The 20,455-nt window shown below is 40.0% G+C and overlaps 1 protein-coding gene across 1 annotated transcript in view; it reads left to right on the forward strand.

Moving 5' to 3' along the window:
* The window catches only part of gch1 (GTP cyclohydrolase 1), a 145,306-nt gene that overhangs the window by 3,206 nt on the left and 121,645 nt on the right, over positions 1-20,455 (forward strand). Inside the window, exons 2-6 of the mRNA XM_080885906.1 lie at positions 3,178-3,287; positions 7,335-7,390; positions 9,627-9,658; positions 10,355-10,439; positions 11,386-15,205. Coding sequence (XP_080742032.1) covers positions 3,178-3,287; positions 7,335-7,390; positions 9,627-9,658; positions 10,355-10,439; positions 11,386-11,512 — 410 coding nt within the window. The 3' untranslated portion in view covers positions 11,513-15,205. The remainder of the gene's footprint in view (positions 1-3,177; positions 3,288-7,334; positions 7,391-9,626; positions 9,659-10,354; positions 10,440-11,385; positions 15,206-20,455) is intronic.

Consider the following 20,455-nt stretch of genomic DNA (forward strand, 5'->3'; position numbering starts at 1 on the left):
TGCTCCAATCTGAATTTATGTATCTGTGTTTAAACCATCTTAATTTTATCATTTTATCTTGAGACAGGACAATCCTCCCTGGATGAGAAAATATTAATTAATGTGAATAATGAATTGTTATGAATGAATGACACTGCCGATCACCTGCTATTACCATCCTTACAGTGAGGCATGGTGGTGGCAGCATCATCCTATTGGAATGCTGGGTGGATGTCCTTTATCTACCTTGTATCCAAACCTACAGCCAATATTAGAATGACCACTTAATGTGACATCAAGCTGTGGGCCATAACATCTTGTGTAAAACTCCTTGTTCTTCTCGTCACTGAAGACAGTTACGTATGAGCCAGGCTGTATGATAGGGCCACTTAGCAAGCTTAAAAAATTTTAGGAATAATCAGAAAGCTTCCTGCATGTGCTGCATGGTGACTGAGAATCTGAGTCATCATCTAAACCTTCTGACTGTTCAGCACAAACTCCTATTTATCTATAACCTGGAGCAGTGAGTTTGTGTCCCCATTATTTGCTTATGTCTTTTGTCATTCACGGCACCATTTCCTGCTTCGCTCAAAACGTGATAACATGTGGCCTCTTCATTCTGCGTGCGTCTTTGTGGTATTCATTCACACACAGGAGGCAGCCCTATTGTAAGCACAGATGATGAGTAACACTGTCATTACCTGATAAATGCCTGGTCTCTCTCTGGCAGCCACAGGGTGTCCAAGCCAACCTTTGTTGGCTTTGCTTAGTTAATGTTGATTATCATTATTTTCCTTCAGGGTGCACACTTGATTATGTCTGAAAGAAATGAAACTTTCCTTTGAACTAGAGGTTCAGAAGCTGTAATGACTGAAATGACCTTAAAGGATGACTGTGCTTCACTACAACAGCTCGATCTGAGGACATTGCTGCAACAAACTGGATCAGGCAGGTTTTAACCCCTTAGCACTGTGTAGCATTCACACTTTTTCTTACAGTCCTAATTCATTCACACAGTCTTGGTATTTGTAGATCCAGTAAACCTTAGGGGCAGGGATAGCTCAGTAGGTAAAGTGGTTGCCCCATGATCGGAAGGTCGGCGGTTCGAATCCACTTAACGGCTACCCTGAGGTACCCCTGAGCAAGGTACCGTCCCTACACACTGCTCCCCGGGCGCCTGCTTAGTGGGCTGCCCACTGCTTCACTGAGTGAATGGGTCAAATGCAGAGAAAAACAAGTAATTTCCCCATGGGGATCAATAAAGTATCCATTATTATCATTATCATTATTATTATTATTATTATTAAAAATGACTGACTTTAGCTTGTAGAAATTTCCTGGAAATAGTCGCAGTTTTAAGTTTTCTTGGATCTTACAATAATCTAGTCATGCATGATCTGACAGGGTCTCTGAAAACAGCAACTCTGAATACTTTGAATGGTGCCAAATTTAGGGAAAAATTAGTATTTTCCATATTAAATTTATTCAAAAGTGCACTTTTTGTCTGACGGTAATAAAAGGTTGAATAAACTGTTGGTTGCTTCGTGTAGCACTTTATTGACTTTGCTGTGTTCCCACACTATTTTAACTTTGCTCTTGATTGCAAAACTTTCAAACACGATTACCGCTTTGTTACCGTGTCAACCTGAAGGCAGCACTCATTCAGGATCTCGTTTGTAGGTCAATACGTCTTGCCTTAGAGACACCACATAGACTTTAGATAGATGGAATTCTTAAAGCCTCCATCCACAGGGTTAAAATATATATCCAGCTTTGCTGATCCCAGTAGAAGTACCTAAAAAGCCAGCAGTACTGCTCATCCCCAGATTAAACCAAAAACCAGTGTTTAAAAGACTGCAAAGCTTTGAAAGCCCTGCTCCTGTGGATGTCTTCTGTCTGTTCTAAAGCTAGAATCATATAGTTCCAGATGGTCACTATAAATTGGGGGGCATGTGGATGTAGATGGCTTCATCATCACCCTGTAATGAAATATGAGGTGCACCGAAATTTGCCTGAGGTTTGAAAATTGTTTAAGACCAAAATACACTTCTTAGGTTTCCTATCCCCCCAGATGATGTTTCTAAAAGTCTTGTTTTGTATGAGCAACAGTCCAAAGCTCCACTCCTGAGTTTTGTGTTATAAAACAGAATAAAATAAATAAAACAGAGCAAAACAGAGACTCTTCGTATATAAGAGGCTAAAAATGTCTGTTTTTATTTTTACTTGAAGAAGGATTTCAGTGATTTTTTTAAAATATTGGCAGTTTCATGGAACAGCAGCCTGTACAGGCCGTATCCTGCCATTCGCTCATTGGCAGTTGAGAAAGGCCCTTCAACCCTGAACTGGAAAAATAACAACAAAAATACTGGCAGTTATTGAACTAACCATTGCAACTCTAGTCTATTGGAAAAATGATTACAAGAATGAATGGTTCAGACATTAAAGTGTGAGCTATAATAATGTTGGTGATCAGGTCAACATTTGAACACTGTGGTTTGCTCTAATTTGTTGTTAGCTTGCTAAAATACAAAAAAAGGTGGTGACAGGAAAAATATGTATCGGTCTTGTCAACCCCACAGGCCTCTCCCTTTATGTGCACAGTGATAAAATAAGCAGCAGAAGCCGAAGCAACAAGTCAGTGTGTTCTGTTGTTTTGGTGACCTCACCCCTCCGTGTTCCGTCCTCTCCCTCTTGCAGATAGCAAGTCAGGAAATTAAAAACTGCTGCGATGAGAGCGAGAAGCGTCTGCGCCGTCACGTTCAAAAGATAAAACAGTTTATTGAACCCCGGCAACCAAAAAATGCAATAAGGCAACCACACGAAGGAGGATGCAGAGCTATAATTAGACAGTGGTGTTTGCCAGAGAGAAACACTGAAGTCCATCGTAAAGGGCGTGGCAGCTGAATGGTCAAGGCGAACCCGGCATCCTCCAGCATGGCTGGTTCACTTCAGTCTGTCTGCCCTCAAGAAGAAAAAATCCTGCATTGTTTTTGTTTTTTTTATTTTAGTTTTTTAAAATTTAAGCCAAACAACAACAAAAAACCTCTTTTTGCCTGAAATTGACTGTTACCTGAATTTTTTGCAGCATTTCTTGTTTGGTTGATTGATTATTTACTTTTTGCGATCATGCTGATCTATTCTGCCGTTCCTTATTTAGACTTTTCCTTTATGTTTAATCTCTCCCATTTTTTTCCTCAGACGTACTGAATGACGCCATCTTCGATGAAGACCACGATGAGATGGTGATAGTGAAAGACATCGACATGTTCTCCATGTGTGAACATCACCTGGTGCCCATCTTTGGCAGGGTAAAAGAAACCACACACACACAGAGCGATTCTGAAAGCACAAACTTGATGGTGTATGAGGATATTCCATGCATTTCAGGAATTTGGGGCCCGCAGAACAAGCTCAGTAGTCCTCCTAATGAACCTGTTACCAGTGCGCACCATCTCGTATTAGTAAAGCACGTGACTTCATGCTCCCTGAGTGAATGATTACATAAACAGGCCACGAGACACGGCAGGGTTGCTGTGGGCCTCCTTAGCTGAATGCTTAACCTGGTAACTTTCCTATAGCAGAATATGCTACATTTCTGTTTATCGCTGCTGTTCATTATAAGCTTCATTACTGGAATCATCATTTTTATACCCATCAAACGGTTCAGTGACCTCTTCATTTTCTAAGGGCAGGAGGAATTAGCATTAGCATTAGCACCTTTTCTTTAAAAATGACATCATTAAATGTCATAATTTGTTTAATGACCTGATTTTAAATTATGAAATTCAACATAAAAACGTATTTTCTCTAAACAGAATGACACGCTCCTCCAACTAGATACAAATGTAATTACATCCATGGGAACAGGACAATGACTAAAGATGCAGGTGACCGCTGGGGCAGAAAGGGAGCTGCAGTCCATGTGATGTGGCTGACATCTCATTGCATCTTTGGACTGCAAAAAGAGACACATAAACAAACACTCTGCTTTACTCACAAGGCACTTCGCTATATATATATTTTCCCATAATTTAGTGCACAAAAAATTGCCACAAACATCAAGCCGTGCAACCAGATGTGTATCTTCAAAAACCATTTCTCTCTGACGTTTGTCTGGACATCAGAGAACACTAGAAGCAATCAGATTAGCTGAGATCTGTTTTCAGCCTCCTCTCTGCCCCTTTGATATCATTACTCTCCACCAACCGGCAGACTGGCCTCGTCCCTCTTTCTGCTTTTCTTCCTCTGCTTCCCTTCTCCCTCCGTCTTCACCTGCAGGTGCATGTCATTTAAAACAATGGAGGCTGGCAGCTGATCTTTTTCCACCGGGTGTAAATGGGTTCTGATGACAGCAGTGAATCACACAAACGCCTCCTCTCGCAGTGTGTCCACTCATGTGCATCAATCCCCCCCACCCCTCTTGTCATCATCAGCAGCACTTCCTCTTATCCAGCCCCTCTCTCCGGCTGTCTGTTTGCGGTGTCTCGGTCCTCCTCTTCTGCTGGGCAGGTAGTCGCCAGCTGTTCAGTGAATAAGCTGTTTAAAAACATTTGACTGATTTGCAGTCAGCAGAGATGCTATCATGTCAACTCTTCAGAAAACGTTTGAAGAGAAAACACACTGGAACAAACATGTGTCCTTTGTTCTTGTATTCAGGCATAATTGCTTCTTCCCTGCGATGTGTTTCCTGTGGAAAACAAGCAATCGGGTACTGAGCTTTGGGAAAACCAAAGAACTATGAATTGTGGACAAACAAAGCAGTTTGGTTTGATCAGGACATTTGGCACTCCAAATATTGTATTTAATAACTTGCGTTATGATCTGCAGCCTTCTTTTACAAAGGTAACGTATTCAGTAGTGTCCTAAAAATATGAATGATTACAAAAATTACTTTTATCAGTCAATTCAAGGACTAAATACCTGATTTTATTTTGATACTTCTATATTAAAATGCCATCAGCATACAGTACTGTGCAAAACGCTTGAGCCACCCAGAATTTCTTTGATTTTTTTGTTTAAATCTAAAAATAAATGCCAAAAATAACAAGCCTGTTTTTGCACTAACAAAGGGATTCTCAAAGTGCTGCTAGTCTAGCTGCAGCAGGTGAACAGTATTTAAAAGTCATGCCTTAAGAAACAGGAACAAACCCTGCAGTGACCTGACCCTTCAGTTCATCCATCTATTGTTTACTTAAGCCTTATCAAAAAAGGTCTTATTAAAAGGGCATGTGTCAAGTAGCCACTCTCGAGGGAGGGAAAGAGGGAGAAAAGGCTGATGTATTCCATATCATACAGTTAGTGGGCCGATAATGTGATGAATCCACATTTGAAAATTGAATTTCAAATCATTGCAGGTTGTGCAGCAGCACAACCTGCATCTACAGCCATCTTTTCAGTACTCGAAAGGATCTTATTGCAACAGTTTCATTTTTAAGCAACAGCTTATCATCGTCAATAATCATAAACACACTGCCGATGCAGTAAAAGCACACCTGGATGGAAAAATACACAATGGAACAATATCTGGCTCTGCAGAGTTTGGACCTCAACATTATTTAACCAGTGTGGGATCATCCTGACTGGGAACAGAGCAAAATGTCCCCAACATTTTCCTCGTATCATAAAATGATTTAATCGGAGCCTGATGCTGAGAACAGCTGCCAGCAGGTTAAGTGAGAAACCTCCAAATAGTAAATATGCCAAAATATTTAGAACTATGAACAAAATATGGCTATTAAAAGAAAAAGAGTTGGAGTGTTATTGTGTTACACTTAAGCTGTTGTAAACCTCAGGAGGTTTTTTTTGTTTGCCTTGCCCCCTCCTCACTCACAGCGTGAGGCAGTAAATCTGACTAACGGGGACAGATAAGTGAAAAAAGCAGCCGCCATGCTCGGCCCGTTTGATGTCGGTCTATCAGGCCGCTGCAGCAGAGAACTAAAAAAAGTAACATCTGAAGGGAAAAGAGATCTCCACACGCATGTTGCCACTGCCCTTTCTCTCGTCTTGTCAAAAAATTGCGTCTGACATTTGAGTGGAGCGTACCAGTGTGTGTGTTGGTGTGTATATGTGTGTGTATGAGAATTGGAGCCTGCAGCCATCGAGCAGTGATTTTCCAGCTGATGACTCTGTCTCTCGCTTCTCTCGTCTTGTCCGCCTGCCTCTTCGGTTTTCATTGCCTTCCTTTTCCTTCCTGTTGTTCGTATCAACCTGACGTTCACTTCGTACCTAATGTGCGAAACTTGGCATTGGCAATTAGTGTACACCTGTGGCTTTATTCTGTTTTCTCTTTAAACTGTTACTCCTGATGGCAAAGCTTTTAACTAACTCCAGTTTGCTGGGCGGGGTGGATGCATTTCTTGAGCTGTCAGTGAAGAAAGATGTAATATGTCTGACCAGAGATCCAGTAGGGTTGGAAGGAGTGTGTACAGCAGGGCCATGTCCTTGGATTAAAACACTGGTTTGTGCCAAAGATGTGCTTATCCATCGATCAGAGTTGGAGCTTCAAACACCAGTGTGATGAGAAAACAAAGAAAGATGAAAAAGAGAAGCCCGTGTTGAGGTTGAGGCTAAGAACAAATTAAAATACAACTTCACCTACTTCCAAGCTGCATGGAGAAGAAGATGAATCTGAGAAAGGTTGACGCTTCAGGAACACTTGTAGCAAAAAGAACAGCTTTATTACATGATCGGGGCAACCAGCGGACTGTGAGGCCCATCCGGGTCAAGATAAAGGTTTCTGCTAAGAATAACGTGGCCACACTTGTTTTAGTTGTGCAACTGAATCTTTATTTATTGGAGTATCAGAAAGAATTGTGTCATGAAAGCACGGCTAATAAGAAAACGGGGAGGGTCAGTATCCTGTACAGTCAGTTCAATTTTACTTATTCAACATCAAATCACAACAATAGTCACCTCAAGATGTTTTATATTGTAAGGTCACTACAGTTATACAGAAAAAACTCCAACAAGCACACAACTTTGTATGAGCAAGCATTTGGCAACAGCGGGGAGGAAAAACTCCCTTTTAACAGGAAGAAACCAGGGAGGGGCAGACATCTGCTGTGAGCCCAGCAGCTACTTGGTGATGAGTTTCGAGAAACTCTGATTATGTTACGAGAAGCTGAAGATTAGATTTGAACGTAGTCAAATTAGTATGTGAAACGATCAGAACTGAGGCTAATGAGGTCGAGAGCTTTAGCTATACTGGCTGACACGTTCAGCAACAGCTGTCCCGCCGTGCAGCGTTGAGCTGAGCTGGGATCAGTAACACCTCAGTTCATAATTATACCATTAGTGAGTTGTATCATAAGCCAGAATGAGAGCAGGGTTAACCTTGAGCTTGTCACTTTCTGCAGGTTCACATTGGATACCTCCCAAACAAGAGAGTTCTGGGCCTCAGCAAGCTAGCCAGGTAAGTACATTTACTCTATTGTCATAACTGTCACATTATCTGTGCGTGTGTGTGTGTGTTTAAGCTGATTATTTAAACTTGTGTGTGTACTACCCACTGACCCCAATACCCTCAGGCTTACAGGCTAACACCCCTTACTAACGCAGTACTGGAGAGTCACTGCGACGGCAGCAGCTACACCGTTCACTTAGAGCATCTCTAAGTGAAATCCCTACAAGTGGAATCAGTAAACTACACTTTCAGATTAAGTTTTAAGATTATCTCAAGAGAATATAGTTATTTTTCTGTTATGGAGAACATCACAATGTTGTTTTTTTTCCTAACAAAATAATTAAAATAATAAAAAATATACTGACATAAGAGTGACAGCTCTTGATATTCATGATTGCGGTCATAAGGTTTCTTTATAAAGTTTGGCTTTGTTTTCAGGCAGATCGCCAGTGAAGCTTCACATCATTATACACGAGTTTTTAAGACAGATGCCAGTACCGATATTTAGTAATTATGACTTGTTTTTTCTGTTTCTGCTGTCTCCTCTGTACTTTTTAAATTTTCATTTATCTACTTTTACAAATGCCAATACCAGTATATCAGCAAATGGCTAATATATTATCAGCCTGCTGATATAGTTCAAATTTGGTTAACAAACATTTAGACCTGCAAAGAATAACCTTTAAAATACTGCCTTGCGCTTTGTTCCATCCAATGTTATTTTATTATAATTTTGTTATTCCTTTATTACAGCAGTCCCCAACCCCCGGGCCTCGGACCAGTACCGGTCCGTGAGTCGTTTGGTACCGGGCCGCGAGAGTTGAGGCTCAGGTGTGAAATGTATAGTTTTCAGGGGTTTTATTGGTTTTCAGCGTTATTTTGTTATCGTTTTTATCGTTTACTCGGTTTTCCTGGGTCTTTTCACGTGTGTTATGAATAAATTTTCTTTTTTTCGGTACCGGTACTAGTTTTATTTTGTTGTATTTATCCGCGACACCTTAAAGGCCGGTCCGTGAAAATATTGTCGGGCATAAACCGGTCCGTGGCGCAAAAAAGGTTGGGGACCGCTGCTTTATTACACATGTCAGAGAGTCATCAAATTTGCTTCACAGTCATGATCAAATGATTAAAAATGATTATAAAGTGTATTTATACAGATACAGACCCTTTTGCATCTTTAAAACAAAGCACATTGTGTCCATTATCACATTATCTTTAGGGGAAAAGAAAAACAGCCAGGCAATCGTTCTCTCAGTGGATAGTGAGCCCAAACCAGCTAAAGCCTCGAGAACACTCGGGAAGACTTGTTCGCATCACATTTGATGTCAGGATAAGAAAGCCATGACGCTTGCACTTTCTAAATGACTCCTGGACCTACAACAACCACCAAAAAAGTTCACATCATTTAAGGAATAAAATAATGATCTCTTGGTGCTGTCAACCATCAAAGTCTTATCTGCATCACTGAATGTAAGCAGGCTGTTTGCTTAAAATTTCCAGTTGCATTGAAGCCTCCAATAAGATTTTAGCTACACCATCATCTCCCTTAAAAAAAAGTGGGTTATCTCCTGCATGCTGCCTGCCTGTTTGTTCTTGTGACATTTCCCTGAAGGTGATTTGGGTCGAGTTTGTCCAAAGTGGTTTTGCTCACCGAGAAGAGCAACAGGTTGAAGGGGAAGACCGGGTGGATTCTGCACATCTACAAGAGCTGCGTCTGCTTCTAAAATTACTGAATGGAGCTGGTTTATTGTGTATGTCCATTCAAATGACAGGAGGGGGCGTATACTAAGATTAAAAAGTCTTGATAACTGATCATTTTTCTAGCCCCAGTCAGTTCAGGTTTAAAAAAATACAAATGTATGTTATTATACGCTCATTGTAGATAGTAGTTGGCACTAGTTTATTAAAAGGACCAAGGATTACATGCTTTAAATAATAGTATTATTGAGGATTTTTTAATACTGTAGACAACACATTAGTTGAAAAAATGCTCGGTTGCCAGGATGTGGCGATTCCTTTCTAGCTTGTCTATTCAGTGAAGTTATTCTGAGTGAAAAGTAACCAAAACAGAGTCCTTCTTTCACTTAGATTTTCATAAAAAACACATTTTTTGTGTCTTCCTTCCTATATTCATGAGTCAGCCCTAAATGTTTATTTATTTTTACCGTTTTAATCTTTGCTGCTAAAACTCACTGCTCTCATATTTCCCCTGAGGCTGTGTTAATGCTTTCCCTCTCCTCCTCAGGATTGTTGAGATCTACAGCCGTCGACTACAAGGTAATAAATAAACTCCTCCTGTCAACGTGCAGTTTTTGTGTGCTTGTACTTTGATTTTTACTAGCTTTATTTCACTTTTATTTTACATCTCACAGGGAAATATTCTGTTGGTTTACTGCATTTGATCTGACAGGAAGGGCTGGATGTAAAAATGTGTGTGACCATCCATCTTTTCCCAAATATAAAGTCAAGCCCTACAGGGTCAAGTACAGAAAGCACAGTAAAGCAGGTTATGGTTTTGGGTGAGCCTTCAATGTTTGAGTTTGAGGGTTTTTTGAATGATTTTCCATTAAAAACAACAAAAATTGAGTTGTTTTTTTTTCTTCGAGTAACCACTTCAGCACCGCTATGCGAGATATTGATTTGACCCAAAATGGTAAAAATATCAAACATTTTGCATGAAAACAAAGACCAACTCATAAATACTCAAGTTTATGTGTTGTCCCTTTTGAGAGCCCTGACACTTTGATTAAATTAAAAAAAAACTACCTGACGGTGTGTAATGTAATTAAAGCTTTATTAGCTCCATCTGTGGCGATGTTTACACAACGATGTAGCCACATTAAAGCTCACGAACACAGTAAATGATCATTTGTTAGCAGAGGTCCTGTGAGGACTGAATACTTCTACCAGCACTGCCCTTGATCCCTGACTGTTTGCTCTGGCCGTACGTCTGTTTGTACTCTCTGTCCACAGTTCAGGAGAGGTTGACCAAACAAATCGCTGTAGCTATTACAGAGGCACTGCAGCCCACTGGGGTCGGAGTTGTCATCGAGGCAACGTACGTACATGAACCAACAAGTGAAATGACCTTTTACTTTTAAAATGTATTATCTTGTGTTCCTTTCCCTTGCTTTCTCCATTCGTCTTCTTTTCTCTGCCCAACTGTAAAGGTTTGTTGTCACTGCACGAACTTTCAGGGGGAATAAATGTAATGTGAGAAATCTGCATTTCCAGAAGGAACCAGGATCTGTATTAAAACATGGCTTATTACCACTTAAGAGTTCTTAAATGATAATGTTGTCATGGTATAGGCATTAAAGTATTTTGAAACCCTTTATGAATTGTCACATGGACAGGAAGTTAGAATTAGGGTTGGAAAAGGTCAGGAACTTTAAACAAACACTTGGGTGGCAATTGCATGAACCATCTGTCTGTTACAGTGTAGCAGGATGACCTTCAACAAACAACAGGACAAGCACTGCCAAGGAAAAACAGTGCAAGAGACTTTGAAAGCCACTAAGGAGTCAGTGTTGTTAGCTAGTTCCACACTACGATTATTACAATGTGGCAAATCTCACAAAGATCCCCCTACAGTGCAAAGTTAACAGTTATATATGAGATAACCAGAATACGACCGGCTGATAATCAAAATGTGTTGCAGACGAGTTGCACTCTTCGGTACAGACTGGCTCAGATTGATTCCAACATGATGGAAATTATTTGCAAAACTTTCTCATTCTGTCTGAGAGGGACCTCAAGTCAGACCACAACTGTTTAGAGATTATTTCGGTGTCCTCCCACCAGGTGACCTGAGAAATCAAAAATTGCTTGCTGAATGTGAAATTCTTCACCTTCAATGATATTGTCGCAAATTCTTGGACAAATTTCCAGGTTCTAACCGTTTAAAAACATTTCAGTTGCTCAGCGAATAAATGACTTGGTCTTTGCACTTGTCTCTTCTTTTGGATCAAATCTTTTTATCTTTCCTGTCTTCCTCCTTGCAGTCACATGTGTATGGTGATGCGAGGCGTTCAGAAGATGAACAGTAAAACCGTCACCAGCACCATGCTGGGGAACTTTAGAGAGGATCCAAAAACCCGCGACGAGTTTCTGAGGCTCATCAAAAGTTGAGGGGGATGAAGCTTCTCGCCTTCCTCCTGTTGCCTGGGGTTACCTCCAACCTACATGAACCAGCTGCCGTGCTACCTGCGTGTGTGTGTGAGTGTGTTTGTACAAGTGTGTGCGTGTGTTTGTTTCCATCTCATCAAAGGCAGAGGCGGGTGTTTTCTGTGTTATTGTGCTCATCGGATAAAGTGAACTGTTACCTCTGTGATTTTAGTGCGAGGCCACTGGTTTACACGTTGTTTGCTTTTAGACGACGGGACAGACTTTGAGCTCTTTTGTGTTGTGTGTGTGTGCTCGTCTTTCAAATATCAGTCACAGGCCTCGAGGAAAAATGGAAGGACAGTTTATGGAGAGAATTCCCTCCCTGTAAAAGTAACCGGTCCTTTTAACTCCTCCGGATACTCACTGACACAAGTAAATAACACAAAGACAAAAGCAAACTAACAGCATAAATATTTCCACCAGTATTTCCTTAATTATCTGTAATTTTGACACTAAGCGGTTCAGATTTTGTTGACTGAAAGCCATAAAAAACAAAACAAAAATACTTTTAGGTTTGAAAAACTAAGGAATCAGAATCCAAAGAATGTCCTCACTAAAAGCGGTGCCTATGTTAAGTCAGTAGATTCAGAGAGAACATCAAGCAACACTTGGCAGCTAACCCTGACCAAAGTGCATTAGAAAAACATCAAATATTTCCATTACAGTCTAACAGCCCAGAGGAGTCCGTGTCACTACAAGCCCTTTTTAAATTAACGGCTTCATCTGTCTATTAATGTGGTAGCACTTGGTCAAACGTGCAAACTCAGATACTTATAGTCAATGTTCCCTCTAAATTTTCATGTCTCTGAGCGAACACACAATCTCCCTGAGCAGTCCCTTGAACCACTGTGAGCAACATTAGACGTGTGCACTGTGGTCACGCCAGCATCGAATCCATCCAAAATAATCAAATTACAGCATTTACATTTATGTTAGACTACTTTTAATTAAGTGCTTTAGCCCACTTACAATGAAAATTTCAAATCTTGTTCATGACCTGTGTAGTATGTCAACACTATTGGAAGTAAAAATAACTTGAACTCCAATTTTGAAAACACAACTTTCTTTTGTTTTCTGACTTGTATTATGAGTCTGTGGTCTGGGAGAGAGTCTGTAACTCTCTGTCTGCAAAATGCAGTATATAATGACAAATGTTGGGCAATTAATTATATAGTTACTTCTTCAAAAAAGTAACTTTTGTAAACAAAGTTTTTTGCAGCTGTTTACCTAAAAATGCAGCCAAAGCGTTTTTTTAAATAAACATTTCAAACTTTCTACAGAACAATCAGCTGTTCTGCATCAAATTTGATGCCACACAAATTATGTGTGCCACTCCAAAAAATAATTTCTGTCCACTATGAGATAAAGGAGAACATCACAAGCCTGATACCTGCAGGCCTGACAACAGGAGATGTATCACTCCTGTAACACCTGTAACATTCAGCAGTCGCCTCATTGTTCTGACACACACAACCTATTGACTACACTACACACTAAGTACACAAGATTTGCGCTAAACGTTGCAAATCTCTCACATCTCAAAACACCGCTGTCTGTCCTGCTCACATCTCCAATGGTTGTACACGTTGTCATTGATGTGGTGGGAAGCCACGTTAGCCACGCCGCTTTGCTAGCTAAAACACCGGTGTCGGCACATAAGGACGCTGTCATAGCCTGCCGACGACGTTGATTAGCTGCGTATATACGAGTGTGAATCGCATTATTGGCTGGACTATGGGATAAGGTGGCATCGTTATAATCCTATACGGGAGCTGCCAGTCACTTATTGACTAATACTGCAAAATAGAATTGTTAACGTATTTATTTTAATTTCAATTCAGGTTAGATTTTTTTTTGTGCACAATGCAGATTTTCTGTGCGCAGAGACGCGCGCAGCTTAGATGGAACATTGCTTGTAGCACTGTAGTCTGGACATTTTACTTCTCACTGCTGTTGTGACCTCAAATATACTAGTTTTCGCTATTGTCTGTCTACTTTTTCCTCAGTAAGTAGATAAACCTGATTTTGTGGCCATTCCTCTCAACAGATTGGTGCTAAAGGTAGAATTATCTCATTAACTCGTCATTTGTTTGATCCAGTAATGGTTCAACACGGGTTTCAGAGCTGTGTGCCTGAGACGACCATATTTAGGATTTCCCCTCCTTGTGACATCATACAGAGTCAATGGTAGAAAAAAGGGCCTGAAGCCAATCATTTAGAGCAGCCTATATCCTGAGCTTGTACATACAGTGAAAATGGCCGTGTTTAATGTAAGTGTCCACCATTCGAACAATATATATGACATAAAATAAGGCCAAGTGTAACAGGTTCAGTGCAAAGCTTTGAAGGCCATTGGTCAAAACATCCAAAAAACCAACAACCTCTCAGCATATTATAATTCAAGTGGTCTGAACCTTCTCTGGGCTCTCTTTTCAGGCTTCATAAAGTCTTTATAAACTAAACCTGCTGACGTCTGTGAAGGTTCTCAGTCATCCAGGTCATCGTAGTCAAAGGAGCTTGCAAAGAAAAGCATCTGGACTTCTTTAAGTTGCTTGAAAGCAAACCTGCTGACTAATTTTTTAATATAATGTTTTTACATATATTAACGTATCTCCAGGTGTTAGACTGACCAACCATTTTAACAGTATCACTCTGAACTCTGGGGCCTTTCCAACTACATTTATTTGAACCCCCCCCAAAAAAAGTATAAATAGAAAACGTAATTACAAACAGCTATAGCCCTGGATAAGATTTTTTGTGTCATTGGTTCATGCGTTTGAGCTTTAAACATGCTGTTTGTCACTTTAACACTGTGTCACTCTTTAAGAACCTCATTTCTAAAATTTGCTGTCACAACTTTTTAGCCCTTCAGTCTGTTTTTTTTTTTAAATTAATTTACAACTCAAATTTAAATTAGAGTCTTTACCATGACGTATGTATTATTATTATTATTGACATTATTGTTGTTGTTGTATTAACATAATTTTAATATCAAATTGCGTGGAATCATCAATGGAAACATTCAGACTGCATCTTTACATTACACCAGTGTTCTGAGTTTTATTTGATTTTTTTCGTTGTCATTTGTTTTATGGTCCTTTGCAAGGGCCTGCCTTCATGTGCCAACTCGCTTCTCACAACAAAACCAATCTTTATCAACCAAACTGGAATTTGTCATTTCCATGAGAGGCAAATGAAGTGTGTGTGTGTGTGTGTGTGTGTGTGTGTGTGTGTGTGTGTGCGTGTGTGTGTGTGTGTGTGTGTGTGTGTGTGTGTGTGTGTGTGTGTGAGTTAGTGCATTTGTTTGTGCATACAGTTTGCATGCCAGCAGATGAACAGTATGGTGACAGGTGTGTGTGCTGTTCATGCTTTTACATTTCAATGCATCACAATTGTCCCCAGACAGATTTTGGGAGGTTTTAACTTGTGACGTGCAACATGATGACTGGATATGTGTGTGTGTGTGTGTGTGTGTGTGTGTGTGTGTGTGTGTGTGTGTGTGTTGGAGTGAAGATGGGCGCTAACAAACAGCTCTGATGTTGTTTTTCTGGCCTTGTCGAGAAGGAAAGCCTGTTCATTGGCCCCTTCGACATCATTGTCGCATCATGTACTGTGTTCACGTTGAAGACTTTTTAATCAAAGAAAATAAACCTCTGTGTGACAGCAGCGCCCATGTCTTTATTCACAGCACACACATAAGTTTACATGTAAGTTTATTTCCTTTAAAGCTTTCCGTAAATTCATGCAACATTAGCAGACAAGGAAAATTTTTGACTTTGGAAGTTTCGTGTTCATGCACCACTTGCTTTTTAAGTAGCTATGAACAATATTTTACTATGTAAAGTACAAAAGCTACAAAAAGTTTAATATTCAATTTCACAAAAACATTCGCTTCATGACGCTACAATAGTACAGGGAACCAACCCCCTATGAGTGAGTACTTGGTGACAGTGGGAAGGAAAAACTCCATTTTAACAGGAAGAAATCTCCAGTAGAAACAAGCTCAGGGAGGGGCAGCCATCTGCCGTGACTGATTGGTGGTGAGGAGAGGGCGAAGGACTAAAGCAGCTAATAAAATCAATTTATCCTAAGTACAGTTTTGTTTGGTGTGTTGTGATTACGTATATTAATTAGCTCCCTTTCTGTGTGTCTCCCTGAGTGCTTGCATACTGTAAAAATGTAATTTTAATGGTGGTATATAAGTATATTTTAATATTGATGTTCTGTGGATATAAAATGGATGTTTTTTATACTGTGCTTTTATAAGGAGTTACAGAGGCATAAATGCTATAGATTTTTCGTCCTTTGGCAGGTGGTTGCTAGTAACCACCAATCACTATAATATGTAATCTAAATAAAAGCTTAACATGTACCTGTGTGCCAAGTTTGGCTGCACCTGTCTTGTTTGTGTAGGAGGGCAGATAGAGATTTTGTGTATTAGTAGGATTAGTAGGGTATGTATCACAGGCTTTTAAGATTGCTGTAATTAAACCAGTCCTTAAAAAGCCCTCAGTCTATTCAGCTGTCTCAGCTAAATAGAGACTGATTACCAATCTTACCTTTAGTTCAAGAATTGTTTAAAAAGTCATTGTAAATCAAGAAAAAGATCGTATCCATCTGATAGATTCAAAAGTCAGTCATAAAGTTCTGTGCTATGACACAGACAGAGCTTCATGACTGTACTGGTGACATAAGACCTTCTTATTCTATACGAGCTTACTTCGCCAATATCGTTAGAAAGCACTGCATACGTTTTCATTACTTTGTAGATGATACCCATTTATGTTTATCTATGACGCCAGATGGCACAAATCAAATAGCCAAACTACAGGCATGTACATAATAAATTATTTGATGAACTGTAATTTTCTGCCCTGAAATTCAGACAAAACTGCCCTTCACTGTAATTATTATCAAAACATCAGAAACATGGTGTGTATCCAGTTATTACCTCAGACTATGGATATGTTGTTTTAAGTGCACGTGAAACAAATATGTCAGACTTCCCTAGAATTTTGATTAGTAACAAAATGTTAAAATACACGAGTAAATAAATGTACAATTACAAGAAAACACTTAAAACAGTGTAGGCATGTGTGAGGAAGTTTGATATTGTTTCCATCCATCCATCATCTTCCGCTTATCCGGAACCGGGTTGCGGGAGCAGCAGCCTAAGCGGAGAAGCCCAGACCTCCCTCTCCCCAGCCAACTCCTCCAGCTTGTCTGGGGCAACACCAAGGTGTTCCCAGGCCAGCCCCAGCATTTCCTGGGTCTGCCTGGGGCCTCCTCCCGGTGGGAAGGACATGCCTGGAACACCTCGCCCAGGAAGAATCCTTTGTCAGATGCCTGAACCACCTCAACTGCCTCCTTTCAATGTGGAGGAGCAGCAGCTCTACTCTGAGCCCCTCCCAGATGGCTGAACTTCTCACCCTATCTCTAAGGGAGATAGTATTGGGTGATATTGTTTCCATATTTTATAAATTCACATTTGATACCTATGGTCTTTTGTCTACATTAACTTTGCCACACACAGAAACAGATACTTTCAACTAGTCAAATTTCAGAAACCATATTTGTCCAAGGAACCGCTGGAGCAACATTTCTTCAAATGTGTCTTGTCCTGGATATTGCAGCTGCATAGTCCTGTGCAGTAAGACCAAAGATTCAGACTAGCATCCACATTTCATTAGCTGCTGTCACATTTCTCTGTCCTTTAACACTACACGAGGTTTGGTATTATAGGGTAAAGTATTACTGACTGAAAAAAAGAGAAAAGAAACTGTTGATTAGAACTATTGTTTAACTGAAGACAACAACTGTGGTGGTTGTGGGCATACTCAGTCTTGCTCATGACATACTGTGTAGGTGTGGCTTTTAGTAGGCTTGGCCAAAACAAAAAGTGATACTTGGATACTAATTAATTACTGGATTAAATAGTCATTTGTAACAATATCAATACCAACTTCAATGTCTTTGTTTTTCTTGGTGGAAACCAAAAACAGACAGAAAAGAGAATGAACTCGGTTCATTGTGTGGACACAAATATGACTCTGAATGTACAGTGATGCTTCCTAATAACTGCACCATGTGTAAATAACCGACTGTTTGCTAAAAGGTTCAGTGTAGGTAAATGCTGCATGAACTGCAGGTCATTCCAGTGGAGTTACTGCAGTGTTCGGTGAAGAGTTTAACTTACAGACATGGACGCACAATGTCAATGTCAAGCAAACAAACTGCTTTTGTTGTGGCTCTTTGCTTCTTCTAACCTCAGAGGTACATGTCTGGTTCCTCAGCTGCAGATGTGACTGTTTAGTGCTGACCAGGAGATGACCTACGGAGCTGCACTTCCTCTAAAGCTCCAAAAGTGAGTAGATCCCCACATAATCCTGAGTGAAAATCTAATTGGGGTACGGATAACCAACTAGCATAAATTGTTCTTCAGATTCCAGGTCAGATCCATACTCTGCACTTCATATCTATTTTCAAAAAGATAAAACCGCTCACCTCAGTGTTGATATGAGAACCTCACGAGCTCAGTGATGTCATGGTGGCTATGACTATCTTTTATATACAGTCTAAAGGTCGATTAACCTTAGGGGAGCTGTAGATCCAGCTTACAGTTTGTTGTACGTTCAGGTTGAGCAACTCTTGTTCTGTAATTTGACCATTTGTTACTGTAAAAAAAGTGAAGCACTGCTACATGACAGCAAGCTTGTGTTAGACACACTAACTAAATGATTATAAGTATATTATAGATTTGCCTTTGGACAATTAGAAGCTAGTTTATTTATTCCATTAAAAAATTAAATCTTGCCATCTGATCCATTACAGAGTTATGTTGGAAATGATAAAAAGAGCAGTGAGAAGTTCATATAACCCTGGTCTGAAAGGGAAAGAAGAAAATGCTGAACTAAAGTGGAAACAGACAAAATGGGGCCCAGAGCTCATTTTAGCCCTGAGGTCACTTACTGGGTTAATCTGGCCCTGGGCCCAGAGAGAGCAGCGGGAAGGTGGAGCTGGTCGGGGTCTGGGTGTCTGACAGAGCATGACTCAGCAGCTCTACTCTCAGTTTGGACACTGACTCTGCTTCGTGATGTAGAACTAAAGGCTTCAGATTGAATTCCCTTTGAATACTGTCAGAAACTTTTTAAAGGCTTAATCCTAAACATCTCCTTGATGGTGATGGCTCCTGCAGGCTGCACACCTACAGATCAACAGCAGGACTGCTGTGACAGTAATCTGTGCTGCAGGAAAAGTAAGAGGAGCAAGTGTTGGTTGTAATGTTGATACAAGCCTACATTTAACTGAGTATAGTACCGAGATGACATATTGAATGTTGAAACTGAGAATATAAAAAGTATAAGTGCCCATTTCATTTCTTTATTTATTTTTCAAATAACATTTTAGAATTAATGCTGTTAAACTGCTGCCGGGACACACTGCTGTTATTGTTATCATGAAAAAATAGTCAGCTGTTTATTGACACAACCTGGGTCATCATCATATTTCCTTCAATACTTTTAAAGCAAGTATCTTAAAGTAAAATTGAAAGTAAATCTAACACTGCACCACCACAACTCTTTTCCATTACTGTGTGCTGGATGCAAAATATCCCAACTTGGGCTCCCCCTGGTGGTTGTTTCGAGATGATAACCAAGTTCTCGTGACCTACTGTGTGAAAGTTGTGTTCACAAATGAGAAAAGTTCAGGTGACATTTACTTGAATCTAGGCAGCATTTTATGTTCTCCAGAGAGGTTTGTAAATGTCTGAGCCTGAGAGATAATGTGCAGAAATATGCAGACAAACTCAAGTTGGTAAACAGTACGTCGGATTTTTAACTGAGGGGATCTTAATGCTGAATAAACTAATGGAACACACAATGTTTTTATGGTCATTGAGTACAGATTCAAACATATACATATACACATACAGCATAAACGCAAACTTTTAACTTAACGTCTGTGAAGGTTCTCAGTCATCCAGGTCATCATAGTCTAAGGAGCTTGGAAAGAAAAGCGTCTGGACTTCTTTAAGTTGCTTGAAGACATTTCACCTCTCATCCAAGAAGCTTCTTCTTCTTTCCAAGCTCCGTAGTCAGCTTTGGTTACTGGTACAGTAGAGAGGCAATTTATATATATAGAAATTATAAACATGACTTAACATATCAGATTTTTAAAGAAAGCTGAGATTTGCTTCAAAATTAACTTCAAATAAATCAAATGAACATATCAACATGTTTATTGTTCACTGCATTTAAAAACGATAATCACAAACAGGAAATTGAATCACTGAAGAAAGTGTCGTTTACATGTAGCTACTGGTTTGATTCACACAAACGTTCATTTACAGAAATCTGATCAGATTAAATTAAGATTAGACAAACTTTCATTTTATAATAAAGCACAGGGCTGTGTCAGGGGATGCCTGACACGCTTTAAGTTCAGCCTGTTTGGGAATATCTTGTGATGCACTGAGCGTTCTTCTCCACCATGCCATTAGGTGTTGTCTTCTCTCTCCCATCTCCCTTTTGTGCCGTCTTCCTCCCCTCACCCCCAACCAGTCAGGCCAGATGGCTGCCCATGTTACTTTGTGGACAGAAATAGCTAAGTTACTAAAATAACTTCATTAATCAGTTTTAATTTTTGTGGTTGAGTGATTTGAATTGCTTAATGCTTTTTGTGTGCGTGAGAGTGTGTGTACGCACCATGCTTCAGGAGACTAGCAGGTCTCTGAGTTTTCACTGATGTTTTACCCATTTGTAAAGAGGAGTTATCTGATGGAGTTGACCGCAGGTCTAAATTCAGCAGAGCTTCAAACCAGCTCCTAGTGCTCATAGTTGGACGGGACAGCATTGAGCTGTGCGACCCCAGACACTTGGCGTGGTTATGACCATGTTTTTATTTACA

This window comes from Rhamphochromis sp. 'chilingali' (assembly GCF_963969265.1).
Source record: "Rhamphochromis sp. 'chilingali' genome assembly, chromosome: 6".
Taxonomy (NCBI): domain Eukaryota; kingdom Metazoa; phylum Chordata; class Actinopteri; order Cichliformes; family Cichlidae; genus Rhamphochromis; species Rhamphochromis sp. 'chilingali'.